General features: G+C 44.3%; 1 protein-coding gene across 1 annotated transcript; it reads right to left on the reverse strand.

The window, feature by feature from the left end:
* Positions 1 to 201: 201 nt before the first annotated feature.
* LOC311135103 (FYVE, RhoGEF and PH domain-containing protein 6-like) lies at positions 202 to 20,073 on the reverse strand (the record flags this gene model as incomplete). Its single annotated transcript, XM_084168977.1, has 20 exons — positions 19,992 to 20,073; positions 16,915 to 19,192; positions 15,074 to 15,215; positions 14,799 to 14,897; positions 13,178 to 13,329; positions 12,531 to 12,687; positions 12,241 to 12,328; positions 7,845 to 7,895; positions 7,529 to 7,587; positions 7,361 to 7,432; positions 7,189 to 7,257; positions 4,265 to 4,348; positions 3,988 to 4,067; positions 3,278 to 3,380; positions 2,979 to 3,125; positions 2,567 to 2,672; positions 1,777 to 1,871; positions 1,432 to 1,560; positions 897 to 1,054; positions 202 to 238 (listed from the first exon to the last, which is right to left on the reverse strand). The coding sequence occupies exons 1-20, from the start codon at positions 19,999 to 20,001 to the stop codon at positions 202 to 204; spliced, it is 4,116 nt and encodes a 1,371-aa protein (XP_084025103.1). The 5' UTR covers positions 20,002 to 20,073.
* Between the last annotated feature and the right edge of the window lie 415 nt (positions 20,074 to 20,488).

The following is a 20,488-nucleotide window of genomic DNA, read 5'->3' on the forward strand; positions in this document are numbered from 1 at the left end:
TCCTTAATTGGGGATATAGGTGTGCTTGCATCAGCAATTAATACCTCCCCTTCCTCTTATTGTTTTCAGTAGAGACATATTAATTGTATTACAATTACAATATCCACATCATCATCATCATCATACAGAGTGACACAGCCACACCTTCATAATGTTACTGCTTAGGTACAGTTAATCGACTGCGGGTACAGAGAGTGATGGTCAGAGCACCATGGCTTCCTTGAACGCATCTATCCATCTGTCAAAGACAAAATAATACAGTTAGTAGGTAATCACATATGTGTATCACAGTTGAGAGTAAAGCGTCAGCATGCTTCAGTTCGGCTGCCGGCCATTCGGCTAGGTGAACCGAACGAGTGCGCGCATACTTCCTTAAAAAGACCTTTGCTTGAAAAACAAGAAAAAAAAAAGCGCAATAGTACTGTTTGTCCACTTTGAGACGCCGTAGCCAGTTAAACTTCCTCAAAATAGTCTGAATTAATCGAAGATAACTCAAGAAATCTTATTCATTTGGATGTTTTTGCGCAATTTTAAAATCTAACTAAGATATTCCGTGCAGTATTTTTCAATGAAAAATATGCATGAAAACAAGTCGTCTCTTGTTCAATGATAAAGACTTTATTGAAGAATCCCTACTGTTGACCAATCACCGATGAAGGGGCGTAGACTTCGGCTCCGAACTTCGGCTTGCCTCCATAAAAAATTTTGTGTGCCTGAACAGCCAAAAAAAATCCCTCACCGAAGTCCAAAACGAACAAAAACGTCACAAAATGTCGTCATAATATATGCACAAACTCTACCGAACTGTTTCGGCTGGGAAGCATGCGCTTTCAAGAGGGAACACATGTGTATCCTATCAATAGCATCATATGATTGGCATTGAAATCCTTCTGTACCTTTGGGCGGTTTGGCAGTCGTCGGCCTTGAAAATGTAATGCAGCGTGTTTTTGTGATAGAGCTTGAACTGCTGCTTCTGAGCTGCTGGCCCTGGACCCTCTTCCTCCTCTTTCAACATGAAGCCCAGCAATGGCTGGCTCTCTAAAGCTGCCACGTTCTATGACGGGGGGAGGAGAGAGAGAGAGAGAGAGAGAGAGAGAGAGAGAGAGAGAGATAGATAGAGAGAGACAGAGAGAGAGAGACAGAGAGAGAGAGAGAGAGAGAGAGAGAGAGAGAGACAGAGACAGAGAGAGAGACAGAGAGAGAGAGAGAGAGAGAGAGAGAGAGAGAGAGAGAGAGAGAGGGGTTGGATTTTGGTGAATTAAACTCAAACACTTGTCTTTTTCATATATAAAAAATAAAATAAAATAAAATAATATAGAATAGCAGAGGCATGTGTGCTATGTGAGTAACAGGTGTCGAATACATTGAGAAGGTCTTTGTCAGAAAATCTTGATCAGATGAATTTACAATAGAGTCCACTGCAGCACCTACCTCACTGGCAGCGTACGTATACAGGACCTTGTTCTTGATGACGAACCAAAGCCTCTTCCCCTGCTTCTTATTGCCCTTTGACCTCTGCAGGTAACCACTCATAGACGAGTTGACTGTGTTTGCGGACACCTGAAACAGCAAAGATTATTGGATAGCATCACTGACTAATCATCAGTAACATATGGGTCGTGTTCAGTGGGCACCAAATGGATGAAAACGGTCTGAACCCGGGGAGGTATTTGAATCTGAAAATGCTAATTTTCCAGTACGAAACGTTTTCCTATGGTGTCCCCTAATGAACACGAACGAGACCCTAATTGAACTTTAGAGTGGTGGACTAGTCACCTCCTTGAGGGCAGCAGGAATCCTCTTCGTTTTCCTGGCGAAAGCAAAGGAGGATTTTCCACCAGGGGAGAGAGTTGGAGACAGGGCCTTTTCACCTACAAAAGGGAACGGACAAAATAAATGTCTAATCGCTGGACCCAACATATATAGTGTTCTTCTGCATGTCTTTATTCATCTACAAAATAAAGTAAACCAATCAATCAACGAACCACTGTTTGGAAGCAAGTTCTATTCTAGTCTGTACGGATGTCCATCTAATGATTTACTCAGATTAACTTTGACATAAACCATTGCCATGTTAAATGATGTGTGGGGGAAACAAGTCCCTTTCAGATTAAAACAACACATTGGATCTTATTCATCAAGAATGTGTACGTGTTAAAGCCAATACATAATTTATTGACATCACGTCATCGTTGGAGACACCTTAGGAGACACCTATCGCAAGTGCCAATCTGTAAAAATGGCATCTGCAGGTCTGCAAGTACATTGCTAATACAGCAAATGACACGTTTATTTTCATAGCGTACTGTAGTGTAGCCCTGACAATTAACAGATGATCACGGTGACCCTAAGTGAAAAGAAGCAAATCACTATGTCAGACTGGCCAGTGGTAGCCTCGTCCCGTATGGCATGAACACAAAAGATAGAGGCCAAGGCATTGGGCCTTCTACTGTGTAACAGTGTGTTACATGGAAGCAGGCCTTACGCCTCTGCTGGCTATGAAGCACTGATCACACACTATAGTCAGCTGGTTCTTAACACACACACACACACACACACATCTTACTTCTCTGCTGCTGTAGTACAATAAAGCACTGATCACACACTCTGGCCAGCTGGTTCTTCAGATACTCCAGACATTGTTTGTTGGAGGAGCAGGACTGGCACACCACCTATAGATGGTGTACAAACATTATTACTATACCACGGCATTGTTGAATACTAGTTTCTGATTGGCTTGAAGGGCATTCTAGAGTGTGCAATATTTGCAATGCATGTATGTAATGCATACACTGAAACATAAACCAATGGTACAGCAACAAATCCCAGCCTTTCTTTAATGATTTTGAGTGGAATTCTTAAATCAACTGAGGCATATGTTCTGTGGTCCCAGTGGAAGATGCCCCCCTCATCCATAGCAATACAATATAATGTTTTAATTAAATGTTCTTAATGCTCTATTTAATTGTGCCCCTTACCTTTCCACAGGCTCGGCAGTGGTGTCGTCTCCAGGTGAGGGTGAACTCACAGGTGCAGACCATACACATGGTGGCCCTTGGGTCTGGGATCCAGATAGGGGCCTTAGAACCCAGGGGAACTCCACTGCCAGTGTCCTCAGACCCAGTCTGCACATAGAATAGTATAGAATATACTTTATTGTCCAATTTGTGTCTTCTGCCCATCTCAACCCTTCTGTAATACCTTACTCAAAGCCTGCAGATATAATGCACTATGACGCAGTTATAATGCATTGTAACGCTTGTCATGTCATCACTACCTCCTCCTGAGACTTGCTGGAGATGAAGGAGATCTTCTTCCTGGTGTAGTCATTGATCGCCGTGGAGATGGCCTCAAGCCAATCATCTCTCTCCACCGCAGAACTACAGAAGAAGAAGACAGGACGTGTCAGTCTACTGCTGAACTGGACATGAAATTATTGTTTAATGCAAGGGTAAATAGATGGGTAACACTCTACAAAGCCAGCAGGTATCATGTATTATTATGCAGTTACAATTATTTAAAGAATTGTCATAAGCATGTATGAACCTGTTATAATGTCTTATAATAATCTCATAACGATCCTGACTAAATACCAGCCATTTTGAATAAGCTCTTTTATAAAAGAGATGATAAAGTCTCATACATGCTTATAATCAGTATTATAACCTGGTTGGTTCGAGCCCTGAATGCTGATTGGCTGACAGCCGTGGTATATCAGACCATAATACCACGGGTATGACAAAACATGTATTTTTACTGCTCTAATTACGTTAGTAACCAGTTTATAATAGCAATAAGGCACCTCTGGGGTTTGTGGTATATGGCCAAATTACCATGGCTAAGGGCTGTATCGAGGCACTCCTCGTTGCGCCGTGGCTAAGAACAGCCCTTAGCCGTGGGTATATTGACCGTATACCACACCCCCTCAGGCCTTATTGCTTAAATATGAAGCATTACAACTTGCTCTATATTGTGACCGGTTCTCACCTGCCAGAGAGTATGAAGGAGCGTTCCACACTCTCAATGGTCAGCTCATTCTGAAAGGCCTCTTGGCTGGGTTTGCTAACCTGCAATTACATTCATATTTTTAACATAACTATTACAAGCTTTCTTACCAGAGTAATACTATAATTTTGTGGTGGAACATTAAAAAACTATGAGCTAATCTGAAATTGATCTATATTGCTTTATGTGGCTCTGGCCAGAATTAGTGCACTATATAGAGAACAGGGTGCAATTTCAGACACAGATAATGAGCTCTCACCTTCATCCCAGTCAGAGACAGCATGTTGTTGAGTTTGAACTGGCCAGATTGAACAGGGGTGGTGTACAGCAATGTGTCGTTGAACTGGTAAAAAAATAATATAAGAAATACATTTTATTTCACTGGAATTGCTCATTGTGCAGTATTTAGCAATAATAATAATAATCATGAGTCTGGAAGCAGTCGTTGTGATGTGTGCGTAGCATGAATGTATATACTCTGAGTGGGGAAAAAAAGTATTTAGTCAGCCACCAATTGTGCAAGTTCTCCCACTTAAAAAGATGAGTGAGGCCTGTAATTTTCATCATAGGTACACGTCAACTATGACAGACAAAATGAGAAAAAAAATTCGAGAATATCACATTGTAGGATTTTTTATGAATTTATTTGCAAATTATGGTGGAAAATAAGTATTTGGTCAATAACAAAAGTTTCTCAATACTTTGTTATATACCCTTTGTTGGCAATGACACAGGTCAAACGTTTTCTGTAAGTCTTCACAAGGTTTTCACACACTGTTGCTGGTATTTTGGCCCATTCCTCCATGCAGATCTCCTCTAGAGCAGTGATGTTTTGGGGCTGTCGCTGGGCAACACAGACTTTCAACTCCCTCCAAAGATTTTCTATGGGGTTGAGATCTGGAGACTGGCTAGGCCACTCCAGGACCTTGAAATGCTTCTTACGAAGCCACTCCTTCGTTGCCCGGGCGGTGTGTTTGGGATCATTGTCATGCTGAAAGACCCAGCCACGTTTCATCTTCAATGCCCTTGCTGATGGAAGGAGGTTTTCACTCAAAATCTCACAAGACATGGCCCCATTCATTCTTTCCTTTACACGGATCAGTCGTCCTGGTCCCTTTGCAGAAAAACAGCCCCAAAGCATGACGTTTCCACCCCATGCTTCACTGCAGGTATGGTGTTCTTTGGATGCAACTCAGCATTCTTTGTCCTCCAAACACGACGAGTTGAGTTTTTACCAAAAAGTTCTATTTTGGTTTCATCTGACCATATGACATTCTCCCAATCCTCTTCTGGATCATCCAAATGCACTCTAGCAAACTTCAGACGGGCCTGGACATGTACTGGCTTAAGCAGGGGGACACGTCTGGCACTGCAGGATTTGAGTCCCTGGTGGCGTAGTGTGTTACTGATGGTAGGCTTTGTTACTTTGGTCCCAGCTCTCTGCAGGTCATTCACTAGGTCCCCCCGTGTGGTTCTGGGATTTTTGCTCACCGTGATCCTTGTGATCATTTTGACCCCACGGGGTGAGATCTTGCGTGGAGCCCCAGATCGAGGGAGATTATCAGTGGTCTTGTATGTCTTCCATTTCCTAATAATTGCTCCCACAGTTGATTTCTTCAAACCAAGCTGCTTACCTATTGCAGATTCAGTCTTCCCAGCCTGGTGCAGGTCTACAATTTTGTTTCTGGTGTCCTTTGACAGCTCTTTGGTCTTGGCCATAGTGGAGTTTGGAGTGTGACTGTTTGAGGTTGTGGACAGGTGTCTTTTATACTGATAACAAGTTCAAACAGGTGCCATTAATACAGGTAACGAGTGGAGGACAGAGGAGCCTCTTAAAGAAGGAGTTACAGGTCTGTGAGAGCCAGAAATCTTGCTTGTTTGTAGGTGACCAAATACTTATTTTCCACCATAATTTGCAAATAAATTCATTAAAAATCCTACAATGTGATTTTCTGGAGAAAAAAAATCTCAATTTGTCTGTCATAGTTGACGTGTACCTATGATGAAAATTACAGGCCTCTCTCATCTTTTTAAGTGGGAGAACTTGCACAATTGGTGGCTGACTAAATACTTTTTTCCCCCTGACCAGGTGAATCCAGGTGAAAGCTATGATCCCTTATTGATGTCACTTGTAAAATCAACTTCAAACCAGAGTACAGTACCAGTCAAAAGTTGACACACCTACTGATTCAAGGGTTTTTCTTTATTTTACCAGTGTTATTTCATAGTTTTGATGTCTTCACTATTATTTCTACAATGTAGAAAATAGTAAAAATAAAGAAAAACCCTTGAATGAGTAAGTGTGTCCAAACTTTTGACTGGTACTGTAGATTAAGAGGAGGAGATGGGTCAAATAAGTATTTTTAAGCCTTGAGACAATTGAGACATGGATTGTGTGTGTGTGCCATTCAGAGGGTGAATGGGCAAGACAAAAGTTTTAAGTCCCTTTGAATGGGGTATGGTAGTGGGTGCCAGGTGCACCGGTTTGTGTTAAGAACTGCAACGCTGCTGGCTTTTTCACACTCAACAGTTTCCTGTGTGTGTAATCAAGAATGGTCCACCACCCAAAGGACATCCAGCCAACTTGACACAACAGTGGGGAAGCATTGGAGTCAACATGGGCCAGCATCCCTGTGGAACGCTTTCGGCAGCTTGTACAGTCCATGACCCATTGAATTGAGGCTGTTCTGAGGGCAAAAGGGGGGGGGGGGGGGGGGGGTACAACTCAATATTAAGAAGGTGTTCCTAATGTTTGGTATACTCAGTGTATGTGTGTGGGTTAGTGAGTGCATGTGTGCTAAGGTTTGTAGAGTCAGTGCAGGTGGTCAGTCCAGTTCAAGTGTTCAGCAGTCTGATGGCTTATAGATAGAAACTGTCTCCGAGCCTGTCGGTATCAGACCCACGGCTGCGGGAAGATGGGTTGGGCGTGCTGAGATAATTTTTTCTTCCCACACTGCTGACGACTATTTTAGTCCGCTCATACAGGAGTCAATTTTGAAGGGATTTTTTATTTCTTCAAAACACCCCTACTTCCCGCGGCTATGATCAGACGTTATGCTTTCGATACATGTGCCGGGAGAAAGGAAGCAGACACAGCTGGGTAGTGTTCAGTAGGAACGAATCAGAAGGCACTATCTGAACGTGTCAACAAAAAAAAAAAGGCTAATTTTGTTTCCTACTCACCAGGAAGAACATCCTGGGCTGCATGATCTTCCTGGAGAGCTTCATCAGAACCCCCTCTTTCAGGAACACCTGGAACACACCAATCAGATACCAGTGCTATAACTCTTTCGAAGCCAATCAGTGAAGAACCAAATTCATATCAGTGAGCCAGGAGGACCATGCTGATACCCACCCTCCCAGGCAGGACGATCTCATGGTGTCCGTTCAGACTGCACTGAACCTGAATCAGCTTCTGGAAGTTATCCTGAGAGAAAAATAGGAAAAATGAATATTCCACCACAGCTATTGTCATAAAGGCAGTGAACTTAAAGACAAGTAAAATGATGTTCTTCTATCTCACCCCCTGTTTCATGATGTCATTGGCATGGTTGGCCACCTCCTTCACTATGCCCAGGGCAGCTGTGGGTGGATGTGGAGATACAGGATTAGGCTACTATTTCAGTAAAATAATACATTTAATACCCCAGACTTTCTGGTTCACTTCAGTCTATTACAGCTACTACACTTGTCGTGCTCTCTACAATAATGTTGACACCCTGTGCTGTTGAGGCCACTTGCTCTACATGTAGAAGGAATACGTCTAGAATTATTTTATGCAGAGACATCCTTGACCATGACCATGACATTGACCATCATACCAAGTAATTTTGCTTTACCTTGTGTGTCTTTGTAATCTGCTGAGTCTGGAGACAGGTTCTTCAGGTAGTCTGAAAAGACAAACCATTTCAGAGAACATAAAACATGCCAATGATACGACACTAGGAACGGCCAATTGGCAGTTCAATAGGTCAATACAGGTGCCTTTGTTACTACACAGGACAAGCGCTTTGAATTGTGTAGAAAATTCCTGGAATGTAATTGGACTCTGAAAATCCTGATATACAACAACCAAAAGGTGCTTGTGAAATGGAATTATACAAGAGTGACGTGGTGAAAATAAATTGTTTACATTTTGGCAACGTTCAGAGCTGTGCGTCCATTAGTCTCATGCGATGCTAAGCCCTCTTACATGCTAAAGCTTGTTATGTCACCAAATCAGATTTGGACCATGCTTCAAAATCTTAGTATGAGTGGCTTGAGGAATAGGTGGAGAATTCGACATGTTTTGAATGTCTTTGACCAGTAGATGGTGATGTGACACCATTTAGCTTACTTGTATTTATTATGGATCCCAGCAGTTCCTCTTCCTAGGGTCCAGCAACATTAAGGCAGTTGTATACAATTTAAAGTATTACATGACATTAGATTTCATAACACTTTTCACAACACATTAAGTGTGTTTCCTCAGGCCACTACTCTACTACCACATATTTACAACACAAAATACGTGTGTGTAGAGTGTGTGTCTTAACATGTGTATCATGTGTACAGTGGGGAAAAAAAGTATTTAGTCAGTCACCAATTGTGCAAGTTCTCCCACTTAAAAAGATGAGAGAGGCCTGTAATTTTCATCATAGGTACACGTCAACTATGACAGACAAATTGAGAAAATAAAATCCAGAAAATCACATTGTAGGATTTTTTTTATATGAATTCATTTGCAAATTATGGTGGAAAATAAGTATTTGGTCACCTACAAACAAGCAAGATTTCTGGCTCTCACAGACCTGTAACTTCTTCTTTAAGAGGCTCCTCTGTCCTCCACTCGTTACCTGTATTAATGGCACCTGTTTGAACTTGTTATCAGTATAAAAGACACCTGTCCACAACCTCAAACAGTCACACTCCAAACTCCACTATGGCCAAGACCAAAGAGCTGTCAAAGGACACAAGAAACAAAATTGTAGACCTGCACCAGGCTGGGAAGACTGAATCTGCAATAGGTAAGCAGCTTGGTTTGAAGAAATCAACTGTTGGAGCAATTATTAGGAAATGGAAGACATACAAGACCACTGATAATCTCCCTCGATCTGGGGCTCCACGCAAGATCTCACCCCGTGGGGTCAAAATGATCACAAGAACGGTGAGCAAAAATCCCAGAACCACACGGGGGGACCTAGTGAATGACCTGCAGAGAGCTGGTACCAAAGTAACAAAGCCTACCATCAGTAACACACTACGCCGCCAGGGACTCAAATCCGGCAGTGCAAGACGTGTCCCCCTGCTTAAGCCAGTACATGTCCAGGCCCGTCTGAAGTTTGCTAGAGTGCATTTGGATAATCCAGAATGGGACAATGTCATATGGTCAGATGAAACCAAAATAGAACTTTTTGGTAAAAACTCAACTCGTCGTGTTTGGAGGACAAAGAATGCTGAGTTGCATCCAAAGAACACCATACCTACTGTGAAGCATGGGGGTGGAAACATCATGCTTTGGGGCTGTTTTTCTGCAAAGGGACCAGGACGACTGATCCGTGTAAAGGAAAGAATAAATGGGGCCATGTATCGTGAGATTTTGAGTGAAAACCTCCTTCCATCAGCAAGGGCATTGAAGATGAAACGTGGCTGGGTCTTTCAGCATGACAATGATCCCAAACACACCGCCCGGGCAACGAAGGAGTGGCTTCGTAAGAAGCATTTCAAGGTCCTGGAGTGGCCTAGCCAGTCTCCAGATCTCAACCCCATAGAAAATCTTTGGAGGGAGTTGAAAGTCCGTGTTGCCCAGCGACAGCCCCAAAACATCACTGCTTTAGAGGAGATCTGCATGGAGGAATGGGCCAAAATACCAGCAACTGTGTGTGAAAACCTTGTGAAGACTTACAGAAAACGTTTGACCTGTGTCATTGCCAACAAAGGGTATTTAACAAAGTATTGAGAAACTTTTGTTATTGACCAAATACTTATTTTCCACCATAATTTGCAAATAAATTCATTAAAAATCCTACAATGTGATTTTCTGGAATTTTATTTTCTCAATTTGTCTGTCATAGTTGACGTGTACCTATGATGAAAATTACAGGCCTCTCTCATCTTTTTAAGTGGGAGAACTTGCACAATTGGTGGCTGACTAAATACTTTTTTTCCCCACTGTATGTGTAAGCTTGTGTCTGTACCTGTGTGTCTCTTCACAGTCCCCACTGTTCCATAAGGTGTATTTCTACCTGTTTAAAAAAAATCTGATTCTGCTGCTTGCATCAGTTACCTGATGTGGAATAGAGTTCCATGTTGTCATGGCTATATGTAGTACTGTGTGCCTCCCATAGTCTGTTCTGGACTTGGGGATTGTGAAGAGACCTCTGGTGGCATGTCTTGTGGGGTATGCATGAGTGTCCGAGCTGTATGCTAGATGTTTAAAAACAGACATTTCTGTGCATTCAGCATGTCAATACTTCTTACGAAAACAAGTAGTGATGAAGTCAATCTCTCCTCTACTTTGAGCCATGAGAGATTGACATTCATATTATTAATGTTAGCTCTCCGTGTACATCCAAGGGCCAGCCGTGCTGCCCTGTTCTGAGCCAATTGTAATTTTCCTAAGTCCCTCTTTGTGGCACCTGACCACACGACTGAACAGTAGTCCAGCTGCGACAAAACTAGAGCCTGTAGGACCTGCCTTGTTGATAGTGTTGTTAAGAAGGCAGAGCAACGCTTTATTATGGACAGAATTCTCCCCATCTTAGCTACTGCTGCATCAACATGTTTTGGCCATGACAGTTTACAATCCAGGGTTACTCCAATCAGTTTAGTCTCCTCAACTTGCTCAATTTCCACATTATTCATTATAAGATTTAGTTGAGGTTTAGGGTATAGTGAATGATTTGTCCCAAATACAATGCTTTTAGTTTTAGAAATATTTAGGACTAATTTATTTCTTGCCACCCATTCTGAAACTGACTGCAGCTCTTTGTTAAGTGTTGCAGTGATTTCAGTTGCTGTAGTAGCTGACGTGTATAGTGTTGAGTTATCCGCATACATAGACACACTGGCTTTACTCAAAGCCAGTGGCATGTCATTAGTAAAGATGGGAAAAAGCAAGGGGCCTAGACAGCTGCCCTGGGGAATTCCTGATTCCACCTGGATTATGTTTGAGAGGCTTCCATTAAAGAACACCCTCTGTGTTCTGTTAGACAGGTAACTCTTTATCCACAATATAGCAGGGGGTGTAAAGCCATAACACATACATTTTTCCATCAGAAGACTATGATCGATAATGTCAAAAGCCGCACTGAAGTCTAACAAAACAGCTCCCACAATCTTTTATCATCAATTTCTCTCAGCCAATCATCAGTCATTTGTGTAAGTGCCATGCACGTTGAATGTCCTTCCCTATAAGCGTGCTGAAAGTCTGTTGTCAATTTGTTTACTGTAAAATAGCATTGTACCTGTATCTGGTCAAACACAATTTTTCCCAAAGTTTACTAAGGGTTGGTAACAGGCTGATTGGTTGGATATTTACATTTTACATTTTAGTCATTTAGCAGACTCTCTTATCCAGAGCGACTTACAGGAGCAATTAGGGTTAAGTGCCTTGCTTAAGGGCACATCAACAGATTTTTCACCTAGTCGGCTCCGGGATTAGAACCAGCGACCTTTCGGTTACTGGCACAACGCTCTTACCCACTAAGCTACCTGAGCCAGTAAAGGGGGCTTTACTATTCTTGGGTAGCGGAATTACTTTTGCTTCCCTCCAGGTCTGAGGGCACACACTTTCTTGGAGGCTTAGATTGAAGATATGGCAAATAGGAGTAGCAATACCGTCCACTATTATCCTCAGTAATTTTCCATCCAAGTTTTCAGACCCAGGTGGCTTATCATTGTTGATAGACAACAATCATTTTTTCACCTTTTCCACACTCAAAATTACAATGCTTGTCTTTCATAATTTGGTCAGTTATACTTGGATGTATAGTGTCGGCATTTGTTGCTGGCATGTCATGCCTAAATTTGCTAATCTTGCCGATGAAAAGGTGGAAGGAGTTGTTTACTGTAATTATGTGCAATGATTTAGCAATCTTGTTAGCTCTCTGTGCACATTTGAATAGTAATAGTCTAATCCTGATATGTCTGACAGGCTTTTTTCGTTGTCCAGGACTGTGTCCAGGAACACGGCCCATAACAACCACACACTCTGGAACACGGCCCATAACAACCACACACTCTGCTGCAGTTTACCTGTGAGCAGCATCTGATATTGAGGGATCCTCTGAACAGGTTTCAGTAGGTAATGCCTCAGAGCAAGGCTGGCACAGCGAGGACCAGCCTGAGCAACAGAGTCAGAAAACATTATTTACAATACACACTGGCAGGCACAAACATGCACACATGTACAGACAGAAAGTAAAACACACACACACACACACACACACACACACATACCGAGAGACACCAACACCAAGCATATCACAAACAACCCTTCAACTTCAAGCAATAACACACCAAAACGGGTTGACCCAGTGGTTTACCTCAAATTCCCGCACCACTGCCGCGAAGGCTGGGTTCTTCCTGCTATGCTCGTCTAGTAGGGCCACATTCTTGTCAAATTCTCGGATGTACGTGGAGTACATCTTCAGATAGGGCCCTTTCTTCACAAAGATGTCCGCTAGCCGACCATGCTCGTCCCTGATCAATGAAACAGAGGCTCAGACATTAAGAGAGTGAGCGATGGAGTCTCTGATTTATTTCAGTTAGAGCTAGCACAGTATTGGTGAAAGATGCAACATTTAACCAGTCAAGCTTAGATTTACCACCTGATTTGATTTTTATGTGTGGTTTACCTGAGGACTGATAGATGTGTGTTTGTGTGTCATGACAGAGACTTATGTAGGTGTAATTGCTTCGTCATGGTTATTAAAGGATGTTGATGGAGATCAGATAGTGGTGGGTCTGGTCATAGAAATATAATGAATAATTCTATGAATTCTAATTACACCCTTTTCACACTACTGAGTCAATCCAAGACGAGCTGTGTTGAGCTGGCCTGGTTATGCATCCACAATAGATACTGGAACCTTGCTGGAAAGGACAATATAAAAACATGGAAGTCCATGCCAGCACAGATCGGTTCAGGTTGGCACGGTACTGTGAAAATTCTATTGTTCTAAACTAGTACCACTGGGCGACCCTCTCCTCCAGCTCTCTGAGCAGGTCCTGGTTCAGTTCGTAGAGCTGGGGCAGATAGTACAGGATCTGGTTCAGAATAGGCTCCTCTATAACAGGCTTCCCACTCCGACGGGACGTCTTTGCCACCGCCTCACGGAAGTCCTGTAGGGGGAGAGGGATGGACGTGTCAGAGAGAAAGACAGGCAACACACACACACACACACACACACACACACACACACACACAATTAGTCTGTATATCATGGCTATTCTTTTTATAGAACACATTAAAAGTGTTAGGCTGCAAACACACCACACCAAATGTTCTAAATTGCGAACATTTCAGTGCACGAGCCATCCTCGACCTCTGACCTCTATACCAAGCAGCCTTCCATTAAAGCCCTGTTTGTTTCCAGGAACCCCACACATCCCCAGTCCTTAAAGAGTAGAGGAGGGTAGCGGGAGGGGAGGGGAGGGGAGGAGAAGAGCCTTGGGGCTAGCAGGGAAAGCTGTTTCTGCTTCTCTTTCTGATGATGGTGGAGGTATTTGGTGCTTTATTTGTGGTTTACGGGGCACAACTAGGGCAACAGAGAAACTGCTTACAGAACAGATTACAACACATTCAGCACCAGATTGGCCGTAAGGGGCCCAGGCCCTGTAGCAGGGAGCTCCTGTTGGTTACATCTGCTGCTCACAGTCTTAATGCACTGCTCAGCTGAGGTGGGGGGGGGGGGGGGGGGGGGATCAAGGTTCAAGTACTGGGGGGGGTAAGGGGACTGCACAGGACACCCCCATAACAAATCATGGCCCCACAATATGAATATCAATATGCCCCATCACCCCACAACCAGTCAGTGAAGACGGCAATACATTTTCCATTACACTGGTGATTTGGTTAAAAGGGCAGATAGATTGCTGAATCAAACACATGCCTACAGCATAACTTCCTGCCTCTCCCCCACAGTGTGGTTTCAGAGCTAGTGACTCAGTCAGTCATGTTTCATCTGAGGCACTGCCTACAGCATTATTCTCTCACTTCGTATCTCGTGCAGACCTACCACGTCTTAGTCCTTGGAATGTACTGTATGTGTAAACAAGGAGAAAAAAAAACCCCTATTGTGCAACTAATTAGAAAAATCCCTGGCTGAACCTAGACATCAGCTGTTTCACTATTGGTAAGATGTTCAAACCTAAACCGAGCAGGATAGCAGCGAATGACTGGTTAGACCAAAACTAAGTTCAACAAAACACCATTAAGTGACCATACTCCAGCTCAGACCAGCTGAACATAATTTCTCTCTCTCTCTTGGACCACTGTCAGATCACACCACCGCTGAAAGGCCTAGGGAAACCAACAGGAATGCAAGCCGTGCGGATGAGAGGAGTGAGGTGTAGTGTGCAAGGCCCAGAAACCCAGTGTGTCCCCTCTTGGTGGGGTGTGGCCCAGTGGTTAGCATAATCAAACACACATGGAGCAGTCTGGAGAACATACGGGAGTTCTCACTAGATGAAAACTATACAGTACAGAAAAACACAAACCACAGGACTTGAGACTAAGATAGCTTCATACAAAAACGGTGTTGATAGGCTATCAAATATGTAGCACAGAGGGAAAATGCCAGAATACTCACGATATGGAGAAGCTTCAGGACGTTGACAAATACATTCTCGGAGCTCATGATCTCCCTGGCGATGTGGACTATCTTGCTCTGCTTGGCGCCACTGCCAGCCTGGCAAGGACACGGGTACAAACACATCAGGTAAATCACTACATTTCACCAAGGTTATTGGTTCAATTCTCACAGGGATCAGATACTAGAAATGCATGCACTCACTGTACTGCAAGTCACTTCACATAAGAACGTCTGCTAAGTGGCATATTTTCTTTCTAATTGCAGTGTCTCACCTCCCTCTCCTCAGGATGCTCAGGTTCTCCTTTACTAGAGGAAGAACTGTCATCGTCCTCTTCATCTGAACTCTGAACCATGATGTCCTCATCAGACTGACCTTCATCATCTAGTGGGCCAACATCCTCATCTACAGAACTCCTGTTGGAACAAGATATGATGGTCAGTAAGAACAGACACACACCTGGAAAATCATCCTGAAACTCACAGTCTCATACCTATGGGAAAGAAGGGGTGGGAAGACAGAGTGTAACCTTAAAAAAAAAGTGTATAAATGTGAAAGAGGGAGAGAAGGGAACTGGGCAAGTGGGGGGGGGGTATCTTTTACTGAAGAAAAATCATCAGTCCATTAGTATTCCACCATTTCCTGGAGTGACCACACAGTACACACATGACATAGAGGTTTGACAGTCCGACCAGGGAAAACACATTTTACTAGTCAACTCCTCACACACAACTCAACATACAAGACCAAAAGCAATGCCTTGGGTCAGCTGACGGGTTTGGCTGGATGCCACCTCTGCCGCCAACCCAAACATGACAAAGGACTTGGTTCCAAACCAGTTACCCCTCTCTACTCCTAGAACATGAGGAAATGAAAGGTTTGGATAGGTGTAAGCCACAGGTCAAACCAAACATTAGAAAGCCCCGGTTCCAAACCGGTAACTCTACCCTAATCCTAACCCCTTATTGACTCCAACAAGCTATAATATTACAAAAATACCACCTAGCCAAGCAAAAGGCTTGGCAGAACTCTTGATAGGGGCTGGTAGGATTTGTTTAGAACTCGGGCTACCTGAAGTAGCCGCCTCCTCTGTGCATACTTAGGCAATATACCCTGTTCACAGTAGAGATGCTTCTATGGCTGTTTTGTATAAGTGATCAGCTGATTGTGCTTTGTTTGTGATTGTTGCACTCTGAAACGCACAGGCCTGACTAACACACTGAGCCGTTGGTTCAAGGCACAGAACACAGAACACTGTAATCCTGAGCTGCTTTACATTTTTCAAACGCCAACTGATTTTTAGTCAGACCACTTTTAGTGCCGGTCGTTGAGGTACCGATAACACTGATACCTTACCTTTAAAGTCTGCTCAGAATAGACCTAGATTCTAAAATGGCCACAACAAACCTCTAAAAGAGTGACAGACAGCGATGCAAGACTATATATAGTCTCTAAGTAACTGGATAAGAGTGACTACTAAAAAGGACTAAAATGTATGGAAATGTTGCTTATGTTTCTGAGGAAAGGGTCATCAAACAACATCCCTCATTACACTAAACTCCCTGCAGCTGGATATTTAAGTGAATCTCTGAAAGATGTGTCACTCCAGAACACGCTTTAGTGCCAGCCTAGCTCAGCTCACCCGACTGGAGTTTCCATTAACACTACATACTGAGCATAATTCCCCTTAGTCTGTCATGACTCATGACACAGAATCGCTAAGAATAACAACCAACCTGTGAAAGGTGTGCTGCTAAGATAGAACACGCTTTAGTGCCAGTCTTCCTCACCAGACAGAGTGGAGTATCCAACTCAACAACCACACACATGCAAGGAAGTCACATTGACAGTTATCGCTTCTCCTAGAACGCTGCATCAGGATATGAGAGGACTTGGCTGGCAGCTGTAAATAGAGTTTATGCCACTTTGAATCGCAGCGGGTTCGAATCCAGTCCACTGCCTTTCTGACACATTCAGTCTCCATCTATCTTTCCTACTACATTCCTCTTCCCTGTCCAACAAAACATACGCAACATATGTCAAATCTATTCAAAAAGAAAAAGAGTCTGGGTCATTTTACCTTGACGGCATTAGAACAAACAATCAGAAGAATACCTCTCAGTGCTGCTGTGCTGTTCACTGTGTTTCTTCAGGGTATGGTACGGCTCCTGTTCCTCATAGATATTGGCATCATCATACAGGTGGTTGTGCCACTCCGACTGGTCCGGTGGTGTACCCACCCTCAGCTCACTCCCCCGTAGTCCCAGTCCAACTGGCTGGTTAAAATACTCAGGTATCGCCTCGTAATAGGGAACATTTTCATACTCCACAGCCTGCTCCGCTCCGGGGTAGTGGATCTCATCCCCGTCCACGCTCTGCTCCGTACCAACCCCGATCACCCCCAGCTGGGGACAGGAGAACTTGCAGGCGTCCCCCACCCGAACGCCCAGGCGTTCCTGGAAACAGACGCCACTATTTTGGTGTACATCATCCGCACATTGTTCTGCCTCAGCTGCAGTACAGTCTAGAGACTGGCCTCCCTTGGCTAGCAGCTTGGGCAGCATCTTGACAGAGAGTTTCAGATCCAGAAGCCTCCGGAAGGAGTTCCGTTTCTGTCCCACAGAGGGGGTCAGGTCGGCGGAGGAGAAGGACTTGGCCTTCTGTTTCCCCAGGCTGGAGCGAGACTGCTTGGACGGTGACAGCGTTTCATCTGTTGGCAAGCTGCCCTTTGTCTGTGTGTTGTCTGTGCTCCCCTTACGGGATACAGGAGACACCAGCGTCTGAAGGATGCTGCTCCTTCGTGGTTTATCCTCTCCTGGGGTTGCAGGGAGCTTTCTCATAGCTTTCACGGCCTTGGTGAGGGCACGTCCATCATCGTCACTATCGGAAGTCTTTCGTTCCTCCCCTTCTCTCTCTTCTGACAGTTCCTTCTTCAGTACCCATGCTCCTGGGGAGCTGTGTCCCAGCGGTTTCTTGGGGACGCCGGCCATCTTGTTTTGAGCACTCGCATTTTCTTTGTAACGCTTAGTGGTTGCTAAGGTGAGGAGAAAGTGGCAGTTGGAGTCGAACTCTAGCTGGTTGGGAAGACTGGTCGAGAGAGGACGACAACTAATCTCACCATGTATCTCCTCCTCCTCTTCATCCTTCCCTTCCTCCTCCTCTTCCACTGAACACTCCATTTCATAGACGCCGTCATCCGTGGGGAGGAGGTGCAGAGGGGAGGAGGTGGGGAGGAGGTGCTGAGAGGAGGTGGCAGAGGAGGTCTGTGCTCCTCTCTCAGGTTCAGACAGAAATGCGTCCTTTCTGGGAGGGGGAGCAGCAGGAACAGGTGGTGGGCCGGGTGTCCTGTAGGATGGGAGACCCTCCCAGCTATCATTTGTACTGGCAGGACATTCTGGGACGTTGTGCGCCCGAGAAGCAGGTGCGTTGACAGAAAGAGATGGGCTGCTCTTCCTCTCCAGTGACACCTTCACCTTTCTGACAGTCGTTTCCCTCCCTGGCCTCCCCTCCGCTCTACCCCTCCCCTCCTCTGGGTCTTCCTGTCCAACCAGAGCAGACTTCCTGGGTTTCCGTAGTACAGGGACAGGGAGGGGCTTCCTAGGAGCAGCTGGGTTCTGATTGGATGTGCCAGTGTCTCTGCCAATCCCTGTGGAGCTGGTGGGGTCTTCCTGTTCTCCGTCACCAATGGCATTAGAGGAGGTGGTGACGGCGTTACCGTTGGCTTCATTGCTCTGAGGAAGAGGGTGCTTTATGTCAGGGTGTGACGATGGCGTCACAATGTCTGAGTTTAGGTTCTGTTTGGGGTTTAAGAGGTGGTTATTGGTGGACAGCAACACAGCCTGTACGCAAATGTCTGGTAGAGTGTTGTTGACTGCTTGGCTCTTGTTGTTGTTGGCTCCTTTGTTCTCTCGAGATCGAAATCTGGGAACCGGATTTATTCTAGATTCCTCCGTTTTGCCTTTGTTATGCAATGTTTTCAAGTCTTTTTGAATTGTGTCAATCACTACATCCGTTGCGTTACCGTTCCCCACACACAGACAGTTATTCTGGCTACACAGGCAGATAGGAATAATATAATCCCAATCAGGTATTCCATTCCTGGAGTTCAGAAGACCTATACTTGTAGACATCTCTGATGGTCTCTGAGAATCTTGCACGGTTGTCTGATGGTGATGGGTAGTCTTTGAGGAGAGAGGTTTGTACTCCACAGCGGTGGTGAGGCATGGTTTGGGTAGGCATGGTGGTTTGGGGGCCAGAGCTGGTTTAACTGTCTTTGGTGTACCGAGGGAAGCCTGGGAGAGGCCATCTCGTTTGGGGGCCGAGGAGGGGTAGGGCCCTGGCCTCTGTGGCTGGGCGATCTTTGGTTTGGGGGCAACCGGTGGTTTCTGCATGCCTGGAGAGAGAGGGGGAGAGAGAGAGAGAGAGAGAGAGAGAGAGAGAGAGAGAGCGTGAGAGAGAGAGAGAACGAAACAGGTGTTAAAAATTGAGAGAAAGTGGCAAAATCCCGAAGACTTCAAGCACTCAAATGAAAGTAAAAGGTAATATTCTCAAGATTCTTGAAGTATAAAAAAAAAATAACGAATAATCCATTGAACATTTAAATTTTCTGAAAAGGCAGACAGATGCTGGGTGAAAGAGGAGAAAAAGGCCCGTCACCAAGTACCACAATACCACTCAGCGGGGTTGACATACCAGGCATATCACATGACTATTGTTTTCTCCACACACACTTCTCAACAGTACAGTAATCTCATGAATGGCCCAGCCAACAAGGCAGCGATGGGAATTACTAGGAGGGGGGAGTATGGAGCTGGTGCCGGGTTATGTGACTGCTGAGTGGTCAAGTGGACAGAGTAGCTACTAAATGTGCACTTGCTCACTTTTCTTCATGGATTTAAAAGGAACTGAATGTAGTAAGAAATATGGTGGAAACTCCCTCCAGCCCGTTCTTATGCCAATTGGACCAATCCAATACTCCAGGCACAACGACAATCAACACTAGCCTAGTGTATGCACTAGGGCCACCAAACAGCTCCAATTATTATTTTATACCAAATACATTTGATTTGAATCCCAAATTTAGCATTGTTTAAATAACAATATTAAACGACTATTTATAGCTTGCTTGACAAATTCGACAACCCAAACGACATCGATTGACACTTCTCATCAACTATTGCCAGTCAACAAACCTGCGCTCATGACGATGATTCCTGCCGCACAATCACACTCCTCTGGCTACTCAAAACTTATCTTCCAACTCAACCCAGGGAAACCGCCGGTTTCTTCATTCTTCCTTAAGACTCATTGTCAAAACTTTGTAGTTAATCTTGCGATCTGCCTCTTAAAGATTTGGTTAAATTTCTACTTTTGATCCTGACCTGGCAACAGTCGCGATGCACTGATCCACTCCGATGTTATCAACTGTTAACAACTGTGATGAGCTTCTTGCTGGTCATTCACACAATGTCCACTAGGGGTCTCTTAAAGCACCAATCAGCACTTGAAACAATAACAAAGTCCCGCCCTTGTTTCGGTAAAAAAAACTGAGGGATGGTGCTGGAGAAATGTAACCACTCTCAAATTCATAGACAGAGCTATGGATGCGAGGACTGGCCATCCATGATATTACGATTATAGTCTTAACCATGTTTTGAGGCTAAACCGTGTTTGTTTACATTTACATTGT

Source organism: Coregonus lavaretus (assembly GCF_964263955.1).
Source record: "Coregonus lavaretus genome assembly, chromosome: 9".
Classification (NCBI taxonomy): Eukaryota; Metazoa; Chordata; class Actinopteri; order Salmoniformes; family Salmonidae; genus Coregonus; species Coregonus lavaretus.